Source organism: Maylandia zebra, linkage group LG10, assembly GCF_041146795.1.
Source record: "Maylandia zebra isolate NMK-2024a linkage group LG10, Mzebra_GT3a, whole genome shotgun sequence".
In the NCBI taxonomy this organism is placed as follows: domain Eukaryota; kingdom Metazoa; phylum Chordata; class Actinopteri; order Cichliformes; family Cichlidae; genus Maylandia; species Maylandia zebra.
In genome coordinates this window covers 4,416,845-4,441,121 of record NC_135176.1, presented here as the reverse complement: position 1 = coordinate 4,441,121, position 24,277 = coordinate 4,416,845, and the positions used below count along the sequence as shown (strand labels likewise).

The 24,277-nt window shown below is 41.6% G+C and overlaps 1 protein-coding gene across 5 annotated transcripts in view; it reads right to left on the bottom strand.

Moving 5' to 3' along the window:
* Positions 1-24,277, bottom strand: part of igsf9bb (immunoglobulin superfamily, member 9Bb) — a 148,198-nt gene that overhangs the window by 50,323 nt on the left and 73,598 nt on the right. For 3 of the 5 annotated variants that reach the window (XM_076888916.1, XM_076888918.1, XM_076888919.1), the window contains exons 7-14: positions 19,067-19,212; positions 13,398-13,540; positions 13,009-13,149; positions 12,507-12,623; positions 11,807-11,957; positions 10,718-10,841; positions 3,032-3,207; positions 765-991 (exon numbers count right to left, since the gene is read on the bottom strand). In XM_076888916.1, coding sequence (XP_076745031.1) covers positions 765-991; positions 3,032-3,207; positions 10,718-10,841; positions 11,807-11,957; positions 12,507-12,623; positions 13,009-13,149; positions 13,398-13,540; positions 19,067-19,212 — 1,225 coding nt within the window. The remainder of the gene's footprint in view (positions 1-764; positions 992-3,031; positions 3,208-10,717; positions 10,842-11,806; positions 11,958-12,506; positions 12,624-13,008; positions 13,150-13,397; positions 13,541-19,066; positions 19,213-24,277) is intronic. The other 2 variants (XM_076888917.1, XM_012923624.3) reach the window with 1 other exon arrangement.

Here is a 24,277-nt window from a genome sequence, read left to right as displayed (position 1 = left end):
AAGCGGATGAAGATGGATGGATGGATGGATCTTGTCTCTTCAGAATATTTTCATCTTGTTTTTATTTGTTAATGAAAGTGTCAGTGCCTTTCGTCATCATTTTTGTCCTTGTGCATTTATTTTTATTTAGTTATCGTCTTGTTTTTATCAGCAAAACTATGATGAAAATTACTAGTCAATGAAATTGAAATAGGAGCTGGTTTCCTCAAAAGATTACATTGATATCTCATTGATATCTCAAGGCTACATCCCATTTTGCTTTTGGAAACACTAAAAATCCCAAGCTGTACTGTGAGGTCTCTGAGATATGCTGGAGAATATTTCTTTCTTGTTGGTGTTGGTGAATAACTGCTGTGCCATAAAACAAAACTTTAACCTCCTAAGACCCGAACTCTTTCATGGCATGCATTTTTAATTTCTCTTTGCAATTCTCTTTGTTCTATAGAACACTATAAAGTCACAATTGAGTAATGATGTGCAAAACTCTTTATTTGGTGTCTGAAGACAGCAGCATTTTCCCCGGGTACAAAAACAAAATGAGAAAGAACAATTGTTCCCGTTTGAGCAATATGGCTCCTTTGAAAGCCATCTGAAAGAGCAAAATTTAGTACTGTGGTCAAGACAACCCAAAATGTGATGCCATATGTGCACGCCAGGTCCCAGGAGGTTAAGGTCTTTAACCTTCCTCCATGTCTCAAGCAACCTCTTAGCTTGGAAAGACGTAAGTCTGGTTTTAAACTTCCATTTTGTATTCAGGCTTTTACCTGGATGAGATCTCGGGCAACCAACTCTGTCTCCCCTGCAGGAATGCTGTCGTCCAAGACCTCCCATCGCTCCCCCAGGCGAAACTCCATGACATAATGCTGGATAGGTGCTGTGTGATTGGCAGGCGGAATCCAGGTGAGCAGGACTCCCTGCTGCGTGCGATTGGCTGTGAGGCACCGTGGTGGGGTAAGCAGCACCAATGGTTCAGGGGTACTTGTGGGAAATACTGGAAGAGCATTTTAGAGTTGAAAATGTCTGTTAAAGATTCAGTTATCTTGAGCAAGTAGCAAGTGTCCATTGGCAGGATAAAAGTGAATCAGCTCCCCTTTACACACTGACACTATCACACATTTAAATCTAACTGTGACAATAATGGTGATGCATTATATCAAAGCCACCACATACACCACATTTATAAGCATTTTATTCTGGTAGCATATATGTCAGTCACAACTTAGCATTTTTTGCTAGCACCCTTACAGCATTTTCATCTTTAAGGTATGCTAAATTTAATCCAGCCTTGCTAAACTGCTATTTGAGCGGTTGCACTGCATACATTACAGAGGAATTTTGACTCAGATTATCTTTTAGCATTAATGTAAATTCATACATTTTGTTTTTATTGTATTTTAAGTTAATCTGGGTTAAAAGTAACTTTTGTTGGACCATCTAAGACGTAAATTTTTTGACTTGAATTTATGAAGTGGTTAATCGTGAACAAGAAAGAATTAAACTAGACTGGTAGTTATACAGCACTTTTCTATTCAATTGTCTATTTATCTATACCTACTTTAACCACCCACACTCCAGCAGATGACCAGGGGGTAATACGGTTCAGTATACTGCTCAAGGATACTTTGAATCCTGGAGTGCAGGAGCCGGGGATCAATTCACTTTCAACTGGAAGACCTACTAGGCGACCTACTACCTGATCCACACCTGCACTAATAACAGTTCACTCTGTTCATTTAACAAAACTTTTAAAGACACAAAACTAGCAAGTTAGCAAACATCTGATTGTGGAACATTTGGCAAATCTAACAGACAGATTTCTTTTTCATAGATCATAATCTTTGAAATTTTGTGTTTATTATCTCTCTTAATTTGAGTGCCTCGTACGCTCATATGATCAGGTGAAAAATAAAGTAAAGGCTTTACATCCAATCAAATGAATGTTATTTAGAATTGTAGCTTACATATGAAAATGTAACCAGCATTTGTAAACATTTTGACCTACCAATTTATTCGTTAAAATATTTACACCCATTCTTTCAAACTCGTTCACTAACTTCGGTGGTAAAAACGTGAATAAAGATGTTTCCAAAATATCTATTAGTTCTACTTTTTCCAAAGACGCCACTATAAGCTGATTGTCATTTAGATTTAAAAAGTTTAAAAGTAAACAAAGGTCAGCAAATGAACCACTGAGCTGGTGATTGTTGGTGTAACCTTCAGGTCTATGAGATACTAGAAGTTAGTTCTATGTATTGGTGTAACGACACAAAACTGATCCTGACTGTGTTTCGATTAAAATGTTTCTTTGCACATGATGGTTAAATATGGTACTAAATATATCACACTAGTGTTTTTATTTGAAATGATGGGGAGTTGGCTGTTTTCTGTGTATAGAAGACACAGTAGCATTTTTTTTAAATTCAGTTTCAACTCAGCTTCGGAAGATAAGAGGTAATAATAACTATGTACCTCACTTCATATTCATTTTAACTAACTTGCCAGCAATTCACTTTATTATTCACTGAGACAAAAGTATTCTGGGAAAATTAAACTAATTCTTAAATGAAAAAAACCATTTAAACATTTAAACCAACATTTCATGAATAAAGGTGACATGAAAATGCAAAGATATCACTATTCCTTTAGTCTGTGAAAGATCACACGACCAGCACTCACACAGAGAGTGTTGTTTGGCCTCCCCGGAGCCGATGTGTGAGTTGTTAACTTGTTAGACTTTATTTACAGCACAGATCCTCCTGAAATTACTTCTCTACTACTGTAGTGTGATGTTTAATTGGAAGAACATAAGAAGTGCCTTTTTGTGCCTTTTAATGATAAATATTAGAATGCAAATTAAGATCAATATAATTTAAAATAGCCTACTACTTTTCTAACACTTACATGACATGAAAAACATGTCCGGATGATTTTTCTTAGTTCAGTGTTTTTTGCAGCTCTCTCTACTTGCCTGCCAAAGCTGTTTTATTATTGGATCCTTTCCTCCTGGTTAAGCAGTAGTGGGTGTACTCACCTAGTGTGTTCACAGTGACAACCTCGCTGAAGGGGCCTGTGCCAAGCTTGTTTTGGGCCAGGATGCTAAACTGGTATGTTGTCTCTGGCTCTAAGCCGGGCACCACCATCCAGTCGTGGCCTCCAGGCACAGGTATGGAAAGCCAGTCATACGGACCTAAACGCTCCCTCTTCAGCCTGCACAGGAGTCATGATGAGATGCAGGTACACAGACAGGAAAAATATTGAAGAAATAAATCAGGAGGTGAGAGGGAGACTTTTTTTAAATCTTTCGGACAAAATGGACATTTATTTACAACAGTTACAACTATATTCAAGTCTTTTCTCAGCACAAGTTTCATCACACAGTGTAGCGCATTATAATGATTTATCATAATGTAATCTATTTGATCTCAAACCTAAATTCAACATTGCATAGGTTAATTGTATGGATCTGAATTGAATTGAATGTACCACATATTTTATTTCATTGTTCACAACACAGTTTTGACTTGATGGTATTAAGCCCATGCCGAGCTCAGCTTTGCAGTTTGCTGTTTGCCCATGCCACACATTCAGCTGTGCCTCATCAATCAAATCAAGCAGACAACTGTGCGCAAACAAAAACAGCAACAACCTTCAGTCTAAAGCACTGCCATAATAAAACTTTACAATCAGCTCTCAGGTACCAAGAAATGAAGTAACTTTCTTTAACACATTAACTACGACCTCGTTTCCAAAAAAAAGCTGAAACACTGTGAGAAATGAAAATAACATCATAGTATACAAATTTATAAATAATTTATATTTAAGTGAATATATTTTTAAATAAATGCTATGTGGTTAAAATACAACAGAAGCAACATATTAAAATCTTGAAATGTGTCTACATGTTGAAAAATATATGCTTATTTTGTACCTGATGACAGCAACACATTTAAAACAGTTAAACTAGGCCCACGTTTAGCACTGTGTAGCATCATTTCTTCTTTTACCAATGGTAAACATTTAAGAACATAGGAGCATAATTGTTATGATTTTAAAGTCTCATTCTTGCTTGTTGTAGGATCTCAGCTGCTCAGTACTGTAATTTAAGGTCTCCTTTTTTGGGTGAAAATAAATGCTGCTCCAAAACCTGTACATATCATTCAGTGTTAATGGTTTATCCACAGAGGAAAATTCACCCATGGTAACTAATACATAGCACTGCAATTGCAAATTATAAACTGTATGACAGTGACATCATGGTCTCTATTTTAGCCTTGCAGGATGAGGTCTGCATAATTTCCATAACTCCCCTGCGGTCATGCAGACCACAAAACTGTTTTGCAGTTTCTGTCAGTCCACCTTACAGTGCTGTCAAGAAGTATTTGCCCACTTCTTGATTTTGTAGTTTTTATCAATGGGATAACAACAATCATCATCTCAAATGACAAATGTTTGGAGGTGCTTGCTGAAGCTGACGGAAATGACATAAGGGAATGTATAAAGAAGAGGAAAAACCTGAGAGACCTATGGGGCCTTACACATTTGAGATCATTGAGCAAATTTTAATATTAGACAAGAATAACTCGAGTAAATACAAAATGCGAATTTAAAATGATTATTGAGGAGAAATGCTATCCAAACCTACCAGGCCCTAAATTTAAAGTAATTGCCCCCTAAGCCTAATAACTGCTTGTGTCTTCCTTCATAGCAAGAACTCAATCTGGTCGCGGCATATGGCCGCCCCTTCCTGAGCATGGTTCTGCTGGAGGTTTCTTCCTGTTAAAAGGGAGTTTTTCCTTCTTACTGTCGACAAAGCGCTTGTTCATAGTGAGTCATCAGTTGGTTGGGGTTTTCTCTGTATTGTTGTAGGGCCTTTACCTTACAATACAAAGTGCCTCAAGGCAACTGTTGTTGTGATTTGGCGATATCTAAATAAAACTGAACTGAATTGAATTGCAACTAAACATTTGCAGTATGTCAAGGCTCACACTCAGATGTGAGACACTGAAGCAAAAGTTTAGCAGATTTACAGCAAGCATGGAGCAGGGTATTGTAAATGGTCTGTATTTGTATAGCGCTTTATTGTCAGAGTGGAATGGGCAGTCTGGCAGGGAGATAGTCCACTTAATTCTCTCTCTCTAATTTTACAGATGACTCACTTCCAGGTTCTCTCTCTGAAGGTTTCTCAAGACTGAAAGAGTGCACAGAGGAAAGCTGGGTTTGTTCTAAGGCTTAGAACAAACCCAGCTTTCCTCTGTGCACTTAGAATCTAAGCCATTCCAGTCAAACACAGTGAACACACAGAAGCCAGACAATGCTACTTCAGTAACTCCAACAATCTAGCAACCCATCTGAGCCTTAAGTATCAGATGGGTTAACGTTCCACACAGGTGGGTTGATTGGCAACAACTTCCAGGTGTGAAAAACCAGGAGGGTGAGAAAACCCAGAGGAATCCCGCCTCTGAAACAAACAGAGTAAACCCACGCACACACTGAAAGGAGACAGGGAGAGCAAAAAAAAAAAAACCCACAAAGGAGAAGAAACGGACAGAAATGGCACACAGGAGCACCAGGAGACCGTGCCAATACCATCTGTCATGGTTCTAGGTCATTTGACCCAGCTTTTGGGGTTATGGTTTCTTTGTGTTGTAATTTTTTAGTTTTCTATTATTTAGTGTTGAGTTTATCTTTGTATTTGCTGCTATGTTTAGTTATAATTGTTTCCATGTTGTCTGGTCGAAGTGTCTCGTCTCCTCTTCCTGTTTACATGTTTTCCTCCACGTGTTTTGTTCCATGTCTCCCATGCCCGTCATGTCTCGCTCCCTCTGTCAAGTGTCCCCTCTCGATCCCTCTCTCAGGCTCCTGTTGTCACAGTCTATATCTCACTATGTTTCCTGTTTTATTTTGACAGTCTTGCGTTCCATGTTCAGCGTGTGTAGTTTTGCGTCCCCTGTGGCATTATGTTCATTTGTGTCAGCTGTGTTTCCACTTCCCTCGTTACCGTTCTGTGTATTTATGTTCTCTGTCTCCCTTTGTTCATTGTGAATTCATCGGTTTACCTCCTGACGTCTCCGTGGTTCATTGTTTTCAGCATTTTCAGGTTTCATGTTTTAGTTACTCCCACTCTAGGTTTTGTTAGTTCTCGTTCTGTTTATTTTCTCGTTTGTTTTCATGTGTTTCATCTGCCTCAATAATGGCTCCACACCACAACACGCCGGCTACTCGGCCGTAACACCGCCTGCTTAATAGGAGCCTCTTAGTGACATACTGGGTTTTTGGAATACTTTTGATGGAACCCCTTGACCAGTGAGGGATCCAAAATGGCAGACCATGGAACCCTGTGTCTTTTGTCTTGCACATAACCCCAATCAATAACTCCCAATCACCCAGGTAGGTGGGGAGGGGAAGGGGGGGGGATTGGAAAAAGGGCACAGAGGACTGAAACAGACAGGTTTCAGCTAATGAGTTTTGGGTCTTAGGCAGTTTCAAAGAGACAGTGACAGGGTTGATTATGATCTCCTTTTTGTAGTGTAGTTGAAAGACAGTTTTTTAGATTCATCATAATTTCATACTTTTGAAGACAACCTGACTTTTTGACCTGGAAGGTACGCAGGTGCCAAAAGATGACGGCTACCCAGTCACTTGGTCTCTATGTTCTAAGCAAGACTGCTTGGGTTGCTCTCTTTAACTAAAGACAGCGACAAAGGTGATGCTAAACAGATGGAACAGAGCTCACCTTCCTGAGATGGGACCAGTGATAGCTGGTGACTGAGGGACACCTTGAAGAGAGACCTGTAAACATGGAGGTCATGTAGTTGTGAGCATACTCTAGCCAGGGAAGTTGCAAGCTACAAGTGCACTACTCACAGAGGGTCCACTTCCAGTTCCTGGTTAATCTTTTCAGTCTGTCTGAGATTGGAAACCAGAAGAGAAACTAACCTAGACACCAATTGCACCAATTCCAGCCCTCCAGACTCTAGAGGTGAACTGTGAGCCAAGATCAGAGACAATATCCTAAGGAATTCAGTGGTGACAGAACACACATGGTCAGTAAGTAATTGAGCAGTCACTAATGAAACAAAATAGGCAGCCTTGGAACACTGATTGACTATGGTCAGTGGCACTATGGTGTTACCTGACGAAGGAGACAGACCGGCTACAAAACCCAAGGCTCAAAAAAGACTCAATCTCCAGGGCAAGGAGTCCAACGATGCACGAATGGGCTCATACTTGGAAACTTGGAACTCTAGCAAAGAATACATGCCACGTAGCGTGACGGGAGTCAGTCATATGGCCGCTTAGAAGACAAATCCACATCCAGGGGGATAGAATTAGGCACAGATGATGCCAATGAATGATAGATTCAGGGGCGATCGTGGCTCAAGAGTTGGCACTTCGTCTTGTGATCGGAAGGTTGCCGGCTTGAGTCCCGGCTCAGACAGTCTCAGTCATTGTGTCCTTGGGCAAGACACTTCACCTACTGGTGATGGCCAGAGGGGCCGATGGCATGATATGGCAGCCTCGCTTCTGTCAATCTGCCCCAAGGCAGCTGTGGCTACAACTGTGGTTTGCCTCCACCAGTGTGTGAATGAATAGTGGAATTGTAAAGCGCTTTGAGGGTCTCGAAAAGCGCTATATAAATGCAATCCATTATTATTATTAGATGTATTTTTCCATTACTTCGTTTGGCTCGTCCATAGAGACGGTTTGTGGGGAGAGGTGATCCAGGAAGGACATCAATGGAACAATCATTTTTTTCCCTTAATAAATGAAATCATTATTAAAAAAATACTGGTGGCAGCCAATGGTACTCCTCCTCCTAGCCTCCTAGTAGGTGCACATATGGTATCAATTTTAAAGATCCTACTTTGTTCTTAAGTTATTGCATTCATAAGATTTTCAGAAAACTTGACCTCTGAAACCTAACCTTGAGGTCAAAGTCACTGAGATTTGAACTCATCCAAGATTTCTGGTATCAATTTCTAGTCCTAAGTCACTTCCTTCTCAATGGTCACGGTTTCCTATGAGATTTTCTGTAGATTCACTTAAACTGAAGCTCCTACATCACTTCGTTTTCGAGTTATGACATTCACAAACTTGGGTGTCCACGTCACCCGCCCCATCAGCCTTTTACAGAAAAACTGCATTTTGTATTTACTCAGGCTTTCTTTGCCTAATATTAAAATTAGTTTGATGAACTTAAACACATAGGTATGTCAAGGGGAAGGGCAGAAATATCACAGCACTGTAAGTGAACCCACAAAAAAATGTTTCATTTCCAGATCTTATTTGAACAACTTCCACCTTTGTCTGGCAGGGTTTAGACTTGCATGAATGCAGCAAAACAGTGTCCACTTAGGGTTTTCAGAATCATCTCTGTGCTGATGTTTGGACCTATACTAGTACCCTAAAGTGCTTTAAACAATCAGTAAGTGTATCAGCTGTAGTGGAAAGGTTTAAAGACCCTTTTAAATGACAGCAGAAGTATAGAGGGATCTGATGCTTGTTGTCAGTATGAAGATTAATTAATATTAATTGAAGCAGCTGCCTCCTTGTTTTTATATCTGTGCTGCTCTCTGGTCTCATCACTGTGTTACTAAAGTATGATGGGTTGCGGAGAGCATGTGGGGCTTAATTTAGTCGAGCCTGATCCTGTGGATGTGAACACGGCATCGTAAATATCAAATGAACTTCACACCAGCAATACTGCTGATGTTTAAGCTAATGATCCCTAATAATCTTTACTTGCATATTGTGTGATTTGTGGCAAGTACAAGTAGTACTCTCGTGTTTAATGTTGTAAACACTGTGCTATAAAGAAATCCACAAATATGAGGAATCCCTTCAAATTAGAGCTGGTTGTATGGAATATGGAATAAAGCACTACATTTTCCTTGACTGTCTTATTTATTTTTCAGTGAATATGCTCCCAAACTCGTGTGTAATGACTGGAAAATTGCTTAAGAGGGATTATTCTAAATTGCACTATCTCACCTAATTAGAGACTTCATGTGGTATTGACTTTGTCTATAAAAAGCACAGCTGAATGTTACAGTTTTTTTCTTTTACAGTGATTTAACGTGTGCCAGCAGAAGAGACTCAAAAGCTGAACACATAATACAGTCTTGCTAAACTGCCAGATAAAGATACTATACCATCCTCCAGACAATAATATCAAAAACATGGTGCATTACTGTAAAAAGACCATGAGACCTTTCCTGAATTTTGCCTAAATCACTCACTGAATTTTTGTATATCTTGAGTAGTTTTTGTGAAACGGGTGAAGAGCTGATAGGTGACTTATAGCCTTCATTTTAGGGAATGACCAGTCTCATAGGTGCATTTCTCTAATGAAACTAATTAACCTGTTTAACAAACTATTCTTTCAATTCAGACATTAAAATGAAATCATAATTTTCAGGTAATAGTTTGATATAGAACCGTTTAAACTAGAACCATAGAACTGGAGAGGGCACCACTGCTACTCTGATAAGCAAGGCTAGTTTTTGGCAGCAGCACTATATCTGATGCTCGCTTTATGTCTTTCACTATTTAAGTGGTGAAATTTAAGACATTCGTGTCTTACGTGCATCTCTAGTTTGACAATAACTGTACTTCATAAAGTAGAGATGCATCTTGAGCAACTACCAGAGTGAATTATTTCGTCTGTATCAATTTTTTGTCATTATGTTTTCAATACATTTTGTTCAGCTGAGCTATTAATACTCTATAGCAGCGGTCCCCAACCCCCGGGCCTCGGACTGGTACCAGTCCGTGAGTCGTTTGGTACCGGGCCGCGAGAGTTGAGGCTCAGGTGTGAAATGTATGGTTTTCAGGGTTTTTATCGGTTTTCAGCGTTATTTTGTTATCGTTTTTATCGTTTACTCGGTTTTCCTGGGTCTTTTCACGTGTGTTATGAATAAATCTTCTTTTTTTCGGTACCGGTACTAGTTTTATTTTGTTGTATTTATCCGCGACACCTTAAAGGCCGGTCCGTGAAACTATTGTCGGGCATAAACCGGTCCGTGGCGCAAAAAAGGTTGGGGACCGCTGCTCTATAGTACTGGATTTAAAAAAAAATCTACTTCAGTCTACCGGAGTTTCTTTGACATCTAATAACTACACAGTGTTCACATCGATCATCCAAAATGCAAATGGTTCCCTTGCAGACCTGGGTTAAAATAGTACCACATGTTCCCTAAAGAAGTTTAAACACCATAGACTTTAACATGTAGACTTTAACAACCCAGGATTAGCAGCACATCATCAACTCACTTTGTACTGCATTATACATTTTGGACATCTCAGATGTAAGAAAATATAAGAATATAAGAAAAGAAATTATTGTGATTCAAAATGTAACAGTACCTGCCATGGCTAAAATCTTGTGAGACTGAACACATATTTTTAACCCAGGCCTTTTCCCTAGTCAAGCAGTGGCAAAGCAGCAGCAGCAGCAGCAGCAGCAGCAGCAGAACAGAGAAGTCTGGGTTGAGTTCAGTTTAGTTGCTGTATTTTTTGTTATTGTTTTTATTGCGTTCCTCAAGAAAACCCCAAGAGCAGAGATGAAAACTCACAGACACTGGAACTCCATGTATTTTCCATCTCTACGTTTTCACAACTGTTCTGAACACAACCCTGGAAAAGACATTTTCAGAAATAACAGAGGACACATTGGAAGAAGAAAAAGCAGGAAGCAAAGCATGCTAGGATGACTCACACATGGCCATACCAGACTGAGAATGTCTGCTGGAAACCTCCATTATATCCTGCTTCCCAAGACACATTGGCCAAAGTGGAGAACGCAGCCACATGGACATTGGTGGGGGCGTGGGGGCTTGTGCCTGCAGAGAGGGGAAGCAATTTTTAAAAGGGCACATTAGTCACCGAGTTGCCCTGCTGTGGTACCCTACATTTATTTTACCTGTCAAACAAACTTATTGTGAGCTGAGTTGGGTCCAGTAATGTAAAATTTTACCTGCATAGTAAATACTACCAGTAAAATGGCTCAATGTATTGTTTACTTGTTATACTTGAGCCAAAAAAACCAGGAAAATAATTTGGAGCCAGTGGGATACAGCCATTGTATTCTGCTGATTTGACTGGCTTACATCCATAAATGAGGCACAGTGGTCAGCAAGAACAAAGGCCAAGACAAATAGGCCAAGGCAAACAAGACCAATGACTGCTCTTGGAATTTGACAAGTTATAACTAATTAGTGAGCAAAACAGTTCAGAAGTGTGTGATTTTGTTGCTCTGTATTGCATCGTTTAAAGAAAAAGTTCCCCTGCGTCTTTTGTAAAGACGTGTGAGAATTGCAACTATAAGCTCCGAATTGAAAAACAGCAATGAAATGAGTTGAGGTTAGCATTCACACAGCAGTTTCTTCAGAAAATGCATTTTCTAGTTATTAATTATAGATTTCAACCAACAGTTCAAGAATCTCTAACACATAACAAAATGTTACTTTCTAAGCTAGTTAGCTACAGTTAGCTAGTAACTTAGCATTTAGTATTCTAATAATCAGTTAGATCAACCCTCCCTCCCCACTACCATCAATTTAAATGTAGTCAGTTCTGGCTCTAAATAACCATTTTTAGTCTTTTCCTTCAGAGTTGCTACAATATTGCCAACTAATCTTAATCTGCAACATAAAATTAAAAGTTTGGCAGTAAGAAATTAGAAGCTGCTGGGGAAAGAGGCCTTGGTCTACAGCTAACACTATAGTTGCTAAAGAAAGAGAATTTGATATTTGTACGTGTGCGTCTACATATCTATATGTGTTTGTGCATTTATGTATTCAGGTACCTATGACTTGGACGTGCGTGCTGGCAGTGATGCTCGTGGCAACATTGGTGGCGACACACTCCCACTCCCCATGGTCCTCCTTTGTGAGTGACTTCAACTGTAAGCTGCCTCGGGGCAGAACATTGTGCTTGCTTTTACTGGGCTTCCCTACCTGCAATCCACCCGGAGCATGGAAAGATAGAGCCAGCCAATGCAAAAGATAAAGAAAACAGTGCATTGGCATGTGTCATACAAAATGTACGCTTAAAAAAAAACAACCCAAAAACAACCAGTAGTTTAACAGCTACTAAAAAGCCCAACCTACCATCTGACATCTGCAACAATACAAAATGATAAAATGTGTGTTCAGTAAATGAGAGACAGAAACAATAGCTAATCATACAGTAGTCAGTAAGCAGGATTAAACACACCCCATGATTAAGAAAAGAATTGAGAGAATCTAATATGTTCCCTGATTGCATTTTTTATAGACATCATTAAAATGTGATTAAAAATGCTACAATGACATACAGTACAGTGAAATTAAAATCGGAGCATCCACTACAGACAGTGATTTTAGAAATGAAGGTTCCTCAGTGGAAAACAGAGAATGTGACATAACACAACAAGAAGCACCGACTAATGAGCTGCCTTACACATGAGATTCAGTGGACAGGCTGTGCACATGTAGGGAGGATGTATGATGTGCAAGGGGTTTTACCTTCCTCCATGTGATGTTGGGAAAAGGGTCTCCCTCTGCTTCACAGGGGATGACCAGTTCTCTTCCAGCCTCCTGCCTGTACACCCCTCCAGGAACCACTGAGAATTTGGGAGGGTCCTGCCCAGAAAGAAATTGAGAAGAGCTGTCTTCACTGAAGAGTACACATGAGTGAAGTTGCATTTAATCCTGGAGACAGATGGATGCTTGTGCCCTTCGTATTCAGGGTGAGATTTATTGAACTGGGCAAATTAACATCATGTTGCAGTTGTCAAAAAAGTGGAAAGCTTGGAAAGGTTTATGTATATTATTCATTTAATCTGAAGTGTTCTAAATAGTTCCTGTATTTCAAATAAATAAAAAATGTTGCAATATACAGTAAACTGTCTGCAAATGAGAAAACAAATCCACACCTTTCAGACTTCAGTAAGTCCTATCAGTAAACCTTTAAATGCCAGAAGAGGGAAGTGCTGAGTATTCACATATGTGGCCTAAATATATGTACCTTTAGCACCAGGGGAGCAGGAGGCGACCATCCCATGGAACCCAGGGCATTGTAAGGCATGCAGGTATAGGTGCCAAGAGAGTCCTCCGTCACCTCTGCCACACGGATGCTCCCATCTTCCATTTGACTCCAACCAGGGTACTAAGGATGGAGAAATTGTGCTCAGCGGATAAGAAGGAGTAGACAGATTACCAGTGTGATGGTTGTCAGTAAATATGATTTAAAAAATCCTGAATCTCTTCTCTTGAGTAAGAAACAGAGAAGTGCACTTAAAGTAAAACAATCAATGTGAAAAATGTAATCACAACAGCAGGAATGAAGCATTCATTTCCAGACTAAAGTTAGGAAAAGTGGAAGAAAGGGACAAAAGCAGCAAAGCGCCGGCTCACCTTATCTATCCGCAGAGGGAGGCCATCTTTTTTCCACTTAACCAGAGTTACAGGGGGGTTGGCATCTACAGGACAGCGAATGAAGCCAGGCAGACCAATGGCTGCGTAGATGACTGATGGCATGTTTACCACACGGGCAGGATCTGGTAAAAAAAAAACACAAAGAGAGAATAACCCACATGCTAAACCATCACTTTGTGGCAGCGCAATGCCTGTTAGTTGTTCTAGTAGATGTGCAGAGAAACAGAGAGGGCACTGTTCACAGAATGTGGGCTCATCATCAAAATAATTGAAATAATGACAAAATAAAATTAATAAATGAATCCAGTTATGTATATGAAGAACATCTGGTCTGGTGAATCCTGGTTATTGTCAGACACCTCTGCACCTTCATTATATTCAGAATCTAAAACTTTTCTTTTCCTAAAAAGTATTGTTTGGAAAATGAATGTCAGTACGATCTGCTATTTTCTGCCGTTTGATGTTTTCAGCTCCCCTGAGGCACATCTACTACACAATATTAATACTAATAACATGCTTTTACTTGTCTTTTTTCCAATCTGTCAAAGCTTACATGTAGGGACGGCATCACTGTTGACTTGACATGACTTTAGATTCAGATGGATGCATTGGTTTCTAGTGATTAAATTACACAAAATCGCATCTTCCATGGAAATTGATTAGGCTGGACAAAATGTCAGACTGTACATGGAAATTACAAGTTTACTATTCTGTCTGTTTGCTAATTCATCCATCACAAGTAGTTGATGACTTTGCTCTTCATAACACTGTCTGATGTGTAAAGGTACATTTTAGGAATTTGGGGAAATATGCTATGTTAGGTCCACGTCTTCCAAAGGTGAGAAAAATCATACTACCATCGCATCTGCCTCTGCTTAGTTAGTATTTAGAAGCTACAGCTACAGCATATGGTTGAGATGTAGCACCAAAGGACAGCTCCTCCACTGTGTTTTATAGCTGTGACGCTCAATGTACCAACTGATGATAATTTGAACCAAAAATTTATAAACATAAAACCTGTTGCCACTGATTTTCGGTGCAGTTCTTATGTAATTTGACATACCTCAGCCTTTCCCTTTCTTAAGAATGGCTTCTTGACAGCAACCCTTCTCCTGAGACCGTTTCTGATGAGGTATCAGTAGCTGGATCAACGAAAGGGTCAGATGTAGCTCTGGGGGCATGTGTCAGGTCCTTGGTGGATTTTTAAATATTCTTAAGGACACTTTCAGACACTGTCCCTATGCTGTAGATTGACTGTTACTATCTTTGTGCTTCACTTGAGCAGTTTTCTTAAGGTTTTTAAGGACATGCCACACAGCATCTTTTTGGTGGAATAATACTATTTTATGATTGCCTTAACTTTGGCATTTCATGTAGATTTAGCTAAAAATATAGGAAGAAATTATGCATGTTTACATAAAAAAGTGCCTAAAAATTCGATTAAAAGTTAGATCTTTGATAGGTTGTTATGTGTAGACAAAAAACTAATATATTTATTGAATTAGTTGCGTTCTTTATCCTTAAATTATTCATAGGTCAGTGTTAAATGGCTTAACAAGCAAATAGACATTTCTCTGACAATGATCAGATACAAGGACTGGGCTGAAAATGAGTGAAAAAAGTACCTGACTTCTCAGAGGTCAAGTACTTTGATACTAACCTAGATTTAAACAGTTAGTTTGAAGCCCCTATTGGGCTGAATGAGGAATGGAGCTTCAATATTCTTTCAGTGGTCACGGAAACATAAAAAAGTATTGAATTATAAGGCAACTTTGATAAATTCTAAAACAGTTTGGCAACCAAAGCAAGGTTTTACAAGCTTTTGTCACTTTACGCTAGATGTTTGCTACACACACACACACACACAGTTTCAAAACATTACACCTTCATTAACGACTCAATTCAACATGATCGTCACTGCTCGTCTCGTCAGAGAACTGAACAAATTACATGCTAATTGTGATACAGGTGCCACCACATACCTGAAACAATCTTGAACCTCTGTGCTCAAGCAATAACATAACAGCATGACATGTTAATATGTTCATTTTTCTTATAATGTATCCAGTAACTTTAAATAGTCTCAAACCTTACCTAAATATTACTAAGTCAGATGAAAGTTGTTGTGATTTTCAAATGTATTTGTAGTCACAGTTAGTTACAGGCAAAATCAAAAATTCCTGTGACATCATGTGACACATAAACTACCTCATTCAATCATTCAGAGCAGCTCGGATTAGTTCAAGGTTAATTGATCGTCTCTACTTTAGCAGACATCCTTCCAGATGTCCCCTCTCAATTTTAACTCTCAAATAATAGGGATTTGCTATGATGAACAAGCTCAGCCCCTTGGTTTCTTTGGGACAGAAAGGATGACTGATGGAGGGAAAGGGAAGCAAAACTTATTCAATCTGGAATAGTAAAGGGTTGAGAATAGTGTAATGTCTGAATGAGGTCAGGGAGGAAAGCTTCACAGTAAGCACTGGGTGATAAGGAGGAGAGATGGTGTGAGTGGGAGGAGTGCTATCTGCAGAGCGATGGAGAGAAGGGCGAGTGAGGCTGAGCGTGGGAAAGAACACAGGTGAGAGAGGGAGAAAAAGAGACGTGTCACCAAAACAACTTTGTACTACAGTAGTTGTCCTCTAAAGTCCAAACCTCTGGCCGACCGTCATTCTGCCACAAAGAGCCCAGAGCAGCACTGCCACTGGCACCACAGTCAAGTTTCTAAATATAGCTCTGAGACAGCCTATCGCTCACGACACGCTGGTTCCCACTATAAGATGCTTTGGGGGAAGTTATTCCCTGGCAAACGCTTCGGGGAGAAAGACACAGACAGCTGAGGAGAGAGATTTAAACCAAATAAGACATGAAAAAGAATAATGACATAAATAGGGAGAGTGGTTGAGGATTGATAGAGAGAGATAAAAAAGGATGAGGTGAGAATAAGAGGAAAGAAAGAAAAGAGAGAGCCCTCTGCAGTCAAACAGAAAAGTGGTCCTACAGCAATGATGTAATCCCCTCTCCTCTCACTGCTCCCTCCCTCTTGTGACTGCTGTTGCCTACCTCTGTTCTCTCTCTCTCTCTCTCTCTCTCTCTCTCTCTCTCTCTCTCTCTCTCACACACACACACACACACACACACACACACACACACACACACACACACACACAGACACACACCACAATCTAACAAAGCGGGAGAGTGAGGGAATTCAAATTGTCTGTTGCCTTGACTACTGCTGATGGCCGGTCACCAGCAGACAAGGCCGAGCTCTCAGTGCTCGTCCTGAGACATGCAAATAAAAGCCAGATGCTTTTATTTAGTGGCTCAAGCTGGGAGTGACTGATGGACTGATAGAGTGTTTTATGATGGGACAGAGAAATGAGGAGGCAGTAATAATCATGAAGATGGGGAAGGGAGAGACAGAGACGTGCTGGTGTGCATATGAATAAATATTCATAAATGGGTACAAATCAGAAGAAGTAGTGAGGGAAGAGAAGGGGAGAAAAGGGAGGATGTGGGCAGAAAGCAACCAGAAGCAAAATAAAACAGAAAAGTATATTTGAGAGGCAAAACCGGTGTTTGCATGGGATTATATGTTTGGATGAGAAGTGGAACAGAGTTAGGCGGGAGACTAGTCGAGTGTCCAAAGTGATTCCACGGTGCAGAGCATTTCAGTTGATTTCTGGACACACAGTTTCACAGCTGTGTCCGGTTTGACTCAAGCTCAGATGGACAGAAACTGGTGTCCCCTCTTAACAACGCAGAGTGATGAGGAGTTACAATGAGTTGTAGGTTCTAGGGCTCATGTTAGTATTCGGCTTTGTCTTACCCACATCCAATATGTGCACTTTACAAGACTGGAAGATTTTTTCCAAAGCTTTTCCATGTGAATGCAGCAAATGAGGAAAATCTATTAAAAATTAAATCAAAGGTAATCACCTATCCTACATTTTTCTCAAACCTACATAAGTTACAATCAATCATGTGAATGTTACAGGTGTTGAATAAAAAAAAGAAGTTGTCAGGAAGTTTAATCTATTGAAGTTTTCTCACACTGCCTCTAATGCTCTATTACTCGACCTGTCTTACTCGACCTAAGTCTTTTTAGCATTTATTAATTTCTGGTGGTTTGATAGCAACTTTTATCAACTGACCAACCTGGAATGGGTATGGACTCATACCCATTGTTTGACAATTCGGGGTCAGTGACGCTGAACAACGATAAAGTGAATCTTTCTTCATGGAGAATATTCAGGGCTGATGAAGCCAAACCAAAAACTGCAGTTCTTCTATTGAACCCCATGCTTCCAAGAAAAAATGATCGACTTAATAGCATTAAAACACAGGTTTGGCCTCTATAAATAATTTACTCCTTCCTTACATCTCTACAGGTGGCAATTTTTTCTAAATATTTATCCGTCCATCTAGATACTGTAGTTAGGAGTGTGGCCCCTGTGTTGGTGACCCCACAAAGGCCATTGGTCCCTCCACTTATTATAGTCAGTGCACTGGACCTCTGCACTGTCTTAGTGTTGTGCCTTTTTGGAGGGTTTTATGCTTTATTTGACTCTTTCCCCCACAGAACCACAGTTGTATATATTTACCAATTTAATACCGAATGTCATCAATGCCATGATATAAAACATCCAAATATGTCCAACTTTCATTTATCTAGCTTTTGAGGGGAAGTTGAAGAATTTGGAGGTCGTCCTACTTTTTCGGATCGGATTTGCTTAGCAGATGGTACAGTGCTCCTTGGACTTGCCCATTGTTCTGAGTGTTGGTCAACCTAGTAAATGCTGTTAATCACTATAACTATTAGTTATATTCAAGTCATGATAATCAATAACAAGAAGTTAATCAGCCAAAACTGTACATTTATATCATCACTTCTTCCTTTTCTTGTTCTCCTCTTCTTCATCTGACTCCACTATCACTGATCTCACCTCGCTCATCTCCTTCTCATTCTCTTCCTCTTTACCTGAAGCCTCGTCTCCTGAACTGAAGTCAGAGCTCTAATGCAATCAAATGGACATAAACTCGGTATTTTATTCCTGATTGGACAAGTAATCCTTCTACTGTATCTGCGGAAAGCTGACAGCAAGCTGGTGATAAAAACAGCATCTCATTATAAGCTCAGGCAGTATGTGTGGTGGTTGGCCTTATTACCCCACAGCAAAAAGGTCCTGAGTTAGACTGGATGCTAGCTGGCCAGGGAGAGCATGCAGACTACTGTACACACAGAAAGGCTTCCTCCCACACCCCAAAAGCATGCAGTTAGAGGAGTTAGGTTAACTGGTGATTCTAAATTGCCCATAGGTGCCAGCAAGGTGATACAGCGGATATCAAGGAAAATAATACACTGAACCTGGGATATGGATCATATTGACTGAAAGAGTTAAGACATGAAAGTCATTCAGTGTGTAAAATTTTTATTAAATGCAATTGAAAGCTTCTGCAAAATGCAGAAAAAGTTGCAACAACCATCAAAAGCTGTGATGAAACTGTCTCTCATGGGTGCTGCCCCAGGAAAGGATAAGCAAGATTTCATCCTGCTGCAGAAATGTTCATTTAGCAGCACCTCAGACTAGAGCACACACCACTGCTATGTAGAAAGTAAAAAAAAAGAGAGACAGGGCACTCACATTGCACTGTTAGGTAGGCAGAGGCAGTCGGTGGTCGGCCCAGGCTGTTGCTTGGAGCACACGTGTATTTCCCAGCATCTTCTGGCTTGACGTGGGCAATTATTAGGGAGCCGTCTATGAGAATACTGACTCTGCGCTTTAGGTCACTGTAAAGATGAAGAAAAGGGAAATGATCAATCAGCCGTGCTTTATCTGACATTAGGTCATCTGACTACAAAAGAGGGCTGGCATTTCACTATAATCCAGGTTCTGGTCCAACATAAGACTCAGTTAGAATAGAATAGAATAATCCTTTAATTGTCCCACAAGGGGAAATTTGGTTGTAACAGCAGCCAGAAAGACACATATACAAACATATTTACATTAAGGACAATAGTTACTATAAACAGAGTACTGTACAGTTATTAAATTAAATTAACTACAGATAAGAGGCAAACCCAGGTTGTAGTGCGAATCGGTTGATTAAATTATTGCAGTTACAGCGCAGATGTAAACATCTATGATTGTTGGGAGCAGTGTTGATTGTACAGTCTGACAGCTGCAGGGAGGAAGGACCTGCGGAAACGCTCCTTCATGCATCGAGGATGCAGCAGTCTGTCACTGAAGGAGCTCTGCAGTTCAGCAACATTTACATGCATGGGGTGGGAGACTCTGTCCATCAGAGATGTTATTTTGGCCAGAGTCCTTCTGTCTCCCACCACCTGCACTGGGTCCAGGGTGCATCCCAGAACAGAGCTGGCCTTCCTGATGAGTTTATCCAAGGTCTTCCTCTCAGCTGCTGATAAACTGCTGCTCCAACATACAACACTGTAAAAAAATGAGAGATGCCACCACAGAGTCATAGAAGGTCTTTAAAAGCGCTCCCTGGACTCCAAATGACCTCAGCCGCCTCAGCAGGTAGAGTCTGCTCTGACCCTTCCTGTAAAGTTCATCGGTGTTGTGGCTCCAGTCCAGTTTATTATTCAGGTGACCACCCAGGTACCTATCCACTCCCTGGATGTTCACCGGTGTCAGTGTGGTGGGTCTGCGTCTCCGGAAGTCCACCACCAACTCCTTCGTTTTCCCGGCGTTGATCAGCAGGCGGTTCTGCTGACACCAGTCTACAAAGTCCAGAGTCCACTGTCTGTACTCTGAGTCCTCCTCACCTGTGATGAGGCCGACTATGGCAGAGTCGTCAGAGAACTTCAGTAGGTGGCAGCGTGGGGAGTTGATGGAGAAGTCTGCAGTGTAGAGGGTGAAGAGGAACGGTGCCAGCACAGTTCCCTGTGGGGCCCCCGTACTGCAGACCAGCATATCAGAGACACAGCTATGTGACCTCACATACTGTGGACGTTCTGTGAGGTAGTCCAGTATCCAGTGGGACATGTGGTGGTCCACTCCCGATAGCTCCAGCTTGTCTCTCAGAAGTCGTGGCTGCGGTAGTAGTTAGTCCACTGTAGCAATCTTCCACACTGAAGCTTTACACGCCAGTTGAGGAACGTTTGTCAATGACATTATTGACAGATACACATATATGTTGGTCATTCATTGATGATATAAGACCCCTGTATTTAACCTCTATATTTAACTTGCTCTTTTTTGCTTATTTCCCAGCGGATATGTAACTTTGACTTGTGTGTAACATGTAGCTTGAGTCATGATTCACAGCTGGTTGCAGAGGAACTATAAGTCTACAGGCTTCAAAGGTAGCTGGAAATCACAGGAGCATGTACTTCCCCATGCTTGTTACTTACTACCCTACAGCACAAAATAATTTACCGTAAGTGTGAGGTTGAGGGATTTATTGATGCCAGTACCACATCGTATATTTCAGACAAAAACTCTATAAACCATTCAGTTTGTAACTCTGTGCCAGAAGGGAAGAAGGGGATCACAGAGGTCCGGGTTCATGCTTAGCTTAGCGTCAGACACAGTGCTGCAGATTTCTCAGCTGCCCCTTCATCCAACCATAATCCTTTTTGTCATCCAAAAGGTGTTTGGAGGTTGTTTTTTTATTTTTCTCAATTTTCAGTTGTTTCGCTTCTATTAGACATTAAAGGTGGAAAAAAGAGGAGCGAGGAGAAAGAGAGAGTGGGAAAATACAGGATGTATCACAGTCCTGGGTTATTCTCACCCAGCATTTTGAGTTTCTTGTCTTTTGGTTCTTTGAGTCTTTTTTATTTATTAGGTTCTCTGTGTATTTTATATTTCTTTGCCCAGTATGATTATATCCTGTGTTTATTCTGTATTTCTAGTCTTGGTTTGCCTTTGTGATTCCTCCCCAGTCAGTCTTCATATGCATCTGTCTGTTCCCACAGTCCAGGGGTGTCCAACTCCAGGCCTCAAGGGCCGGTGTCCTGCAGGTTTTAGACGTGTCCTTGCTCCTTGATTTAAATGGCTAAATGACCTCCTCAACATGTCTTGAAGTTTTCCAGAGGCCTGGTAATGAACTAATCATTTGATTCAGGTGTGCTGACCCAGGAGGATTTCTAAAACCTGCAGGACACTGACCTTGATGCCTGGAGTTGGACACCCCTGTCCTACTCAGTCTGCGTTCTTCCTGTTTTGCTTTGATAGGCTGTGTCCCAATTCAGGGTCTGCACGCTTGAAGTACGCATTTTAAGTGCGATTACGTCACCGCCACGCGACGACGGCTGTCCCAATCCGAAGTGTACTTCAAATGCGTACTCCAAATGCGCCGTCGATTTCCCCAAATATCAAGCGTGGTGCGGTGCACGCTTCATGGTCCCATATATCCCACAATTCATAGCGCGGCGGTGGGTGTGGATAATTTTGCCGCAAAATACGGCAGAAGGGAGCGGCCGAAGAGTGAACTGTCAAAGTACTGAATATGATGTCACTTATTTATGTGCGAATGTTTAATAATGAAGAACATTAAAACATTACTATTGGCCACATGTCGGCAAAGTTGTGTGACATTAGTGATGTTTGTACTTTCAGCGTTAACTTGGTTTTAAAGCCTATATATATATATCATAATAATCTGACAATACTATAATATTGGCCATATTATATTTGCATTACCACAGTGGGATGATTTTAGTCTCATGAACAACTAATTGTTATTTACTGACTAATCTTGAAATGACTGTTCAGCACAGAAATGAAGCCCAACAATCATGTTTTACGGTCCCGTGGTCTCAGCCTCAGATACTCAACTAATCAAAGTGATGTCATGACGAAAATGCATGACTAACAAAACATTTGTTTCTCCTTCATTTCTGTCAAACAAAGCTGTATGTAACGTTACTCGCGGTTAGTATCATGGTTGCTAGGCAACCTGAAAAGCGCGACGAAGGCTAGACCGTCCCATTTCACAAGCCTCTCACTTCCGCACTTCTCGTACTTATAGTACACACCGTACGTAGTGCGCGTAGTGCGCGTACTTCAAGCGTGCAGACCCTGAATTGGGACACAGCCATAGTCTCTCATCGGTGTGTGTTCTGTTTTGCTCTTCCCCGTTTCGTCAGTGTAATTAGTGCCAGCCGTGTTCCCTCTTGTATTTGGTGTCTGCGTCTTCCTATGCTCGTCGTCGTAATCTCCCTCACACTGTGTTCTGTTCATAGTTCGTTCCTAGGTTTTACAGTTCAGTTCTGTATTAACTTGTTCCAGCAATAATGCTGAGGTTTTTTGTGTTTAAATCTTTGTCTGTGGGACTGTGTTTGGGTCCAATCCTGCCTTCCACACAGAGTACATGACAGGATGGGACAGGAAAGAAACCAACAAGGTAGATTTAAATGTCATTCTGCTTTTGGTTATCCAACTTCTGGGCTATCTAGTACGCATAAAGCTTTTAAAGTAAAACTTGATATTGCATTTGTAAAAGCTCTTGTGTCCAAATTAAAAATGGAAACAAACATTTTTTGCATGTCTTATCATTTGATTCCAGAATACTTTGGTACACAGAGTTTATTCTAGTCAACTCAGTGACTGTAAGATATTGTAATGACCTGGCTGGGGTTGTTAGCCAGGTGCATTCTGGGTATTGTGTTGTCTCTGTGTTTTCTATCGTTCTGCTAGTTCATATGTGTTGATTTGCATGTTGTGTTAGTGTTATGTTAATGTAAGCCACAGTGAAGTTGATGTGTGTTCTGTGGAGGGGGGTGAATTGGCATAGTTGGCTGACACCGCGACTCTATGTGGTGGGAGCGTGATAGGGGTTCGGTGTCAGCAGTGTTACGTTGTGTGAAAAAAATACGGCAAATAAATGACTGGTGTGAACCACTACTGCCTCCTGCTGGATCATTTGGGGATTATCAGTCTGCTGCTGAGACGCTCGGGGTCGTGCGGTGTATGAGGCACGAGCGCTCTCCACTCGCTGTGAAGTGTAGCGATAGCCGCTAGCGCCCCGCTAGCCGTTTTAGCTAGTGAGCAGTATAGCCAGTTTAGCTCCACTAACCCACGGTCGTTACAATTGGTGTCAGAAGTGGGATTCATGAGTGTCTAGCAGACACTATGGAGCCGACCATAGGCGAATTAGAGCGCGTAATCCGAGACAACAGCTCGCTTCTGGAAAGCATGGCTGCCGAGACCCAGCGGAGAAGACCCGAGCTGGGGCGGCCAGAGGGCCACAGCGCGCCCCGGAACAGCCACCCCCTGCTCTCCCTGCGACGGGAGGGGATCCCTGGGGCCGCACCACAGCTTCCTGGCAGGACGGCTGCTAAGCTACAGCACTACACTGGGGCGACGCAGCTGGAGCCGTATCTGGCCCAAGTCACGCTGGCTGCCACTCACAACGGGTGGGGTCAAGAAGAGACTGCCACCCACCTGGCGCTTGCACTGGAGGGCCCAGCGCTCCAGGTTCTGCTGGACCTGCCCCCAGAGGAGCAGCGCGACCTCCGGGCCTTGACCACGGCGCTCGGCAGACGGTTTGGACAGAGACCACCAGCCGAACAGAGCAGGGAGGAGCTGGCTTGCCGACGCCGACGTGAAGGAGAGAGCCTGGGGTCCTTTGCTGCGGATGTCCGCCTCTATGCCCGACGGGGCTACCCGACATTCCCAGGAGCGGCACGAGAGGAGCTGGGTCTCCACGCCTTCCTGAGGGGCCTCACACCGGAGAGGCTGCGACAGCATGTCCGGCTGTCATCCCCCCGAGACCTGGAGGAGGCACTGAGGGAGGCTGAGCGGGCTGAGGAGGTGCTGCGGGGCGAGCCAGGGACCCGACGATCGGCCAGGATGGTCGAGCGAGAGATGAACGCGTCCCAGTCGGAT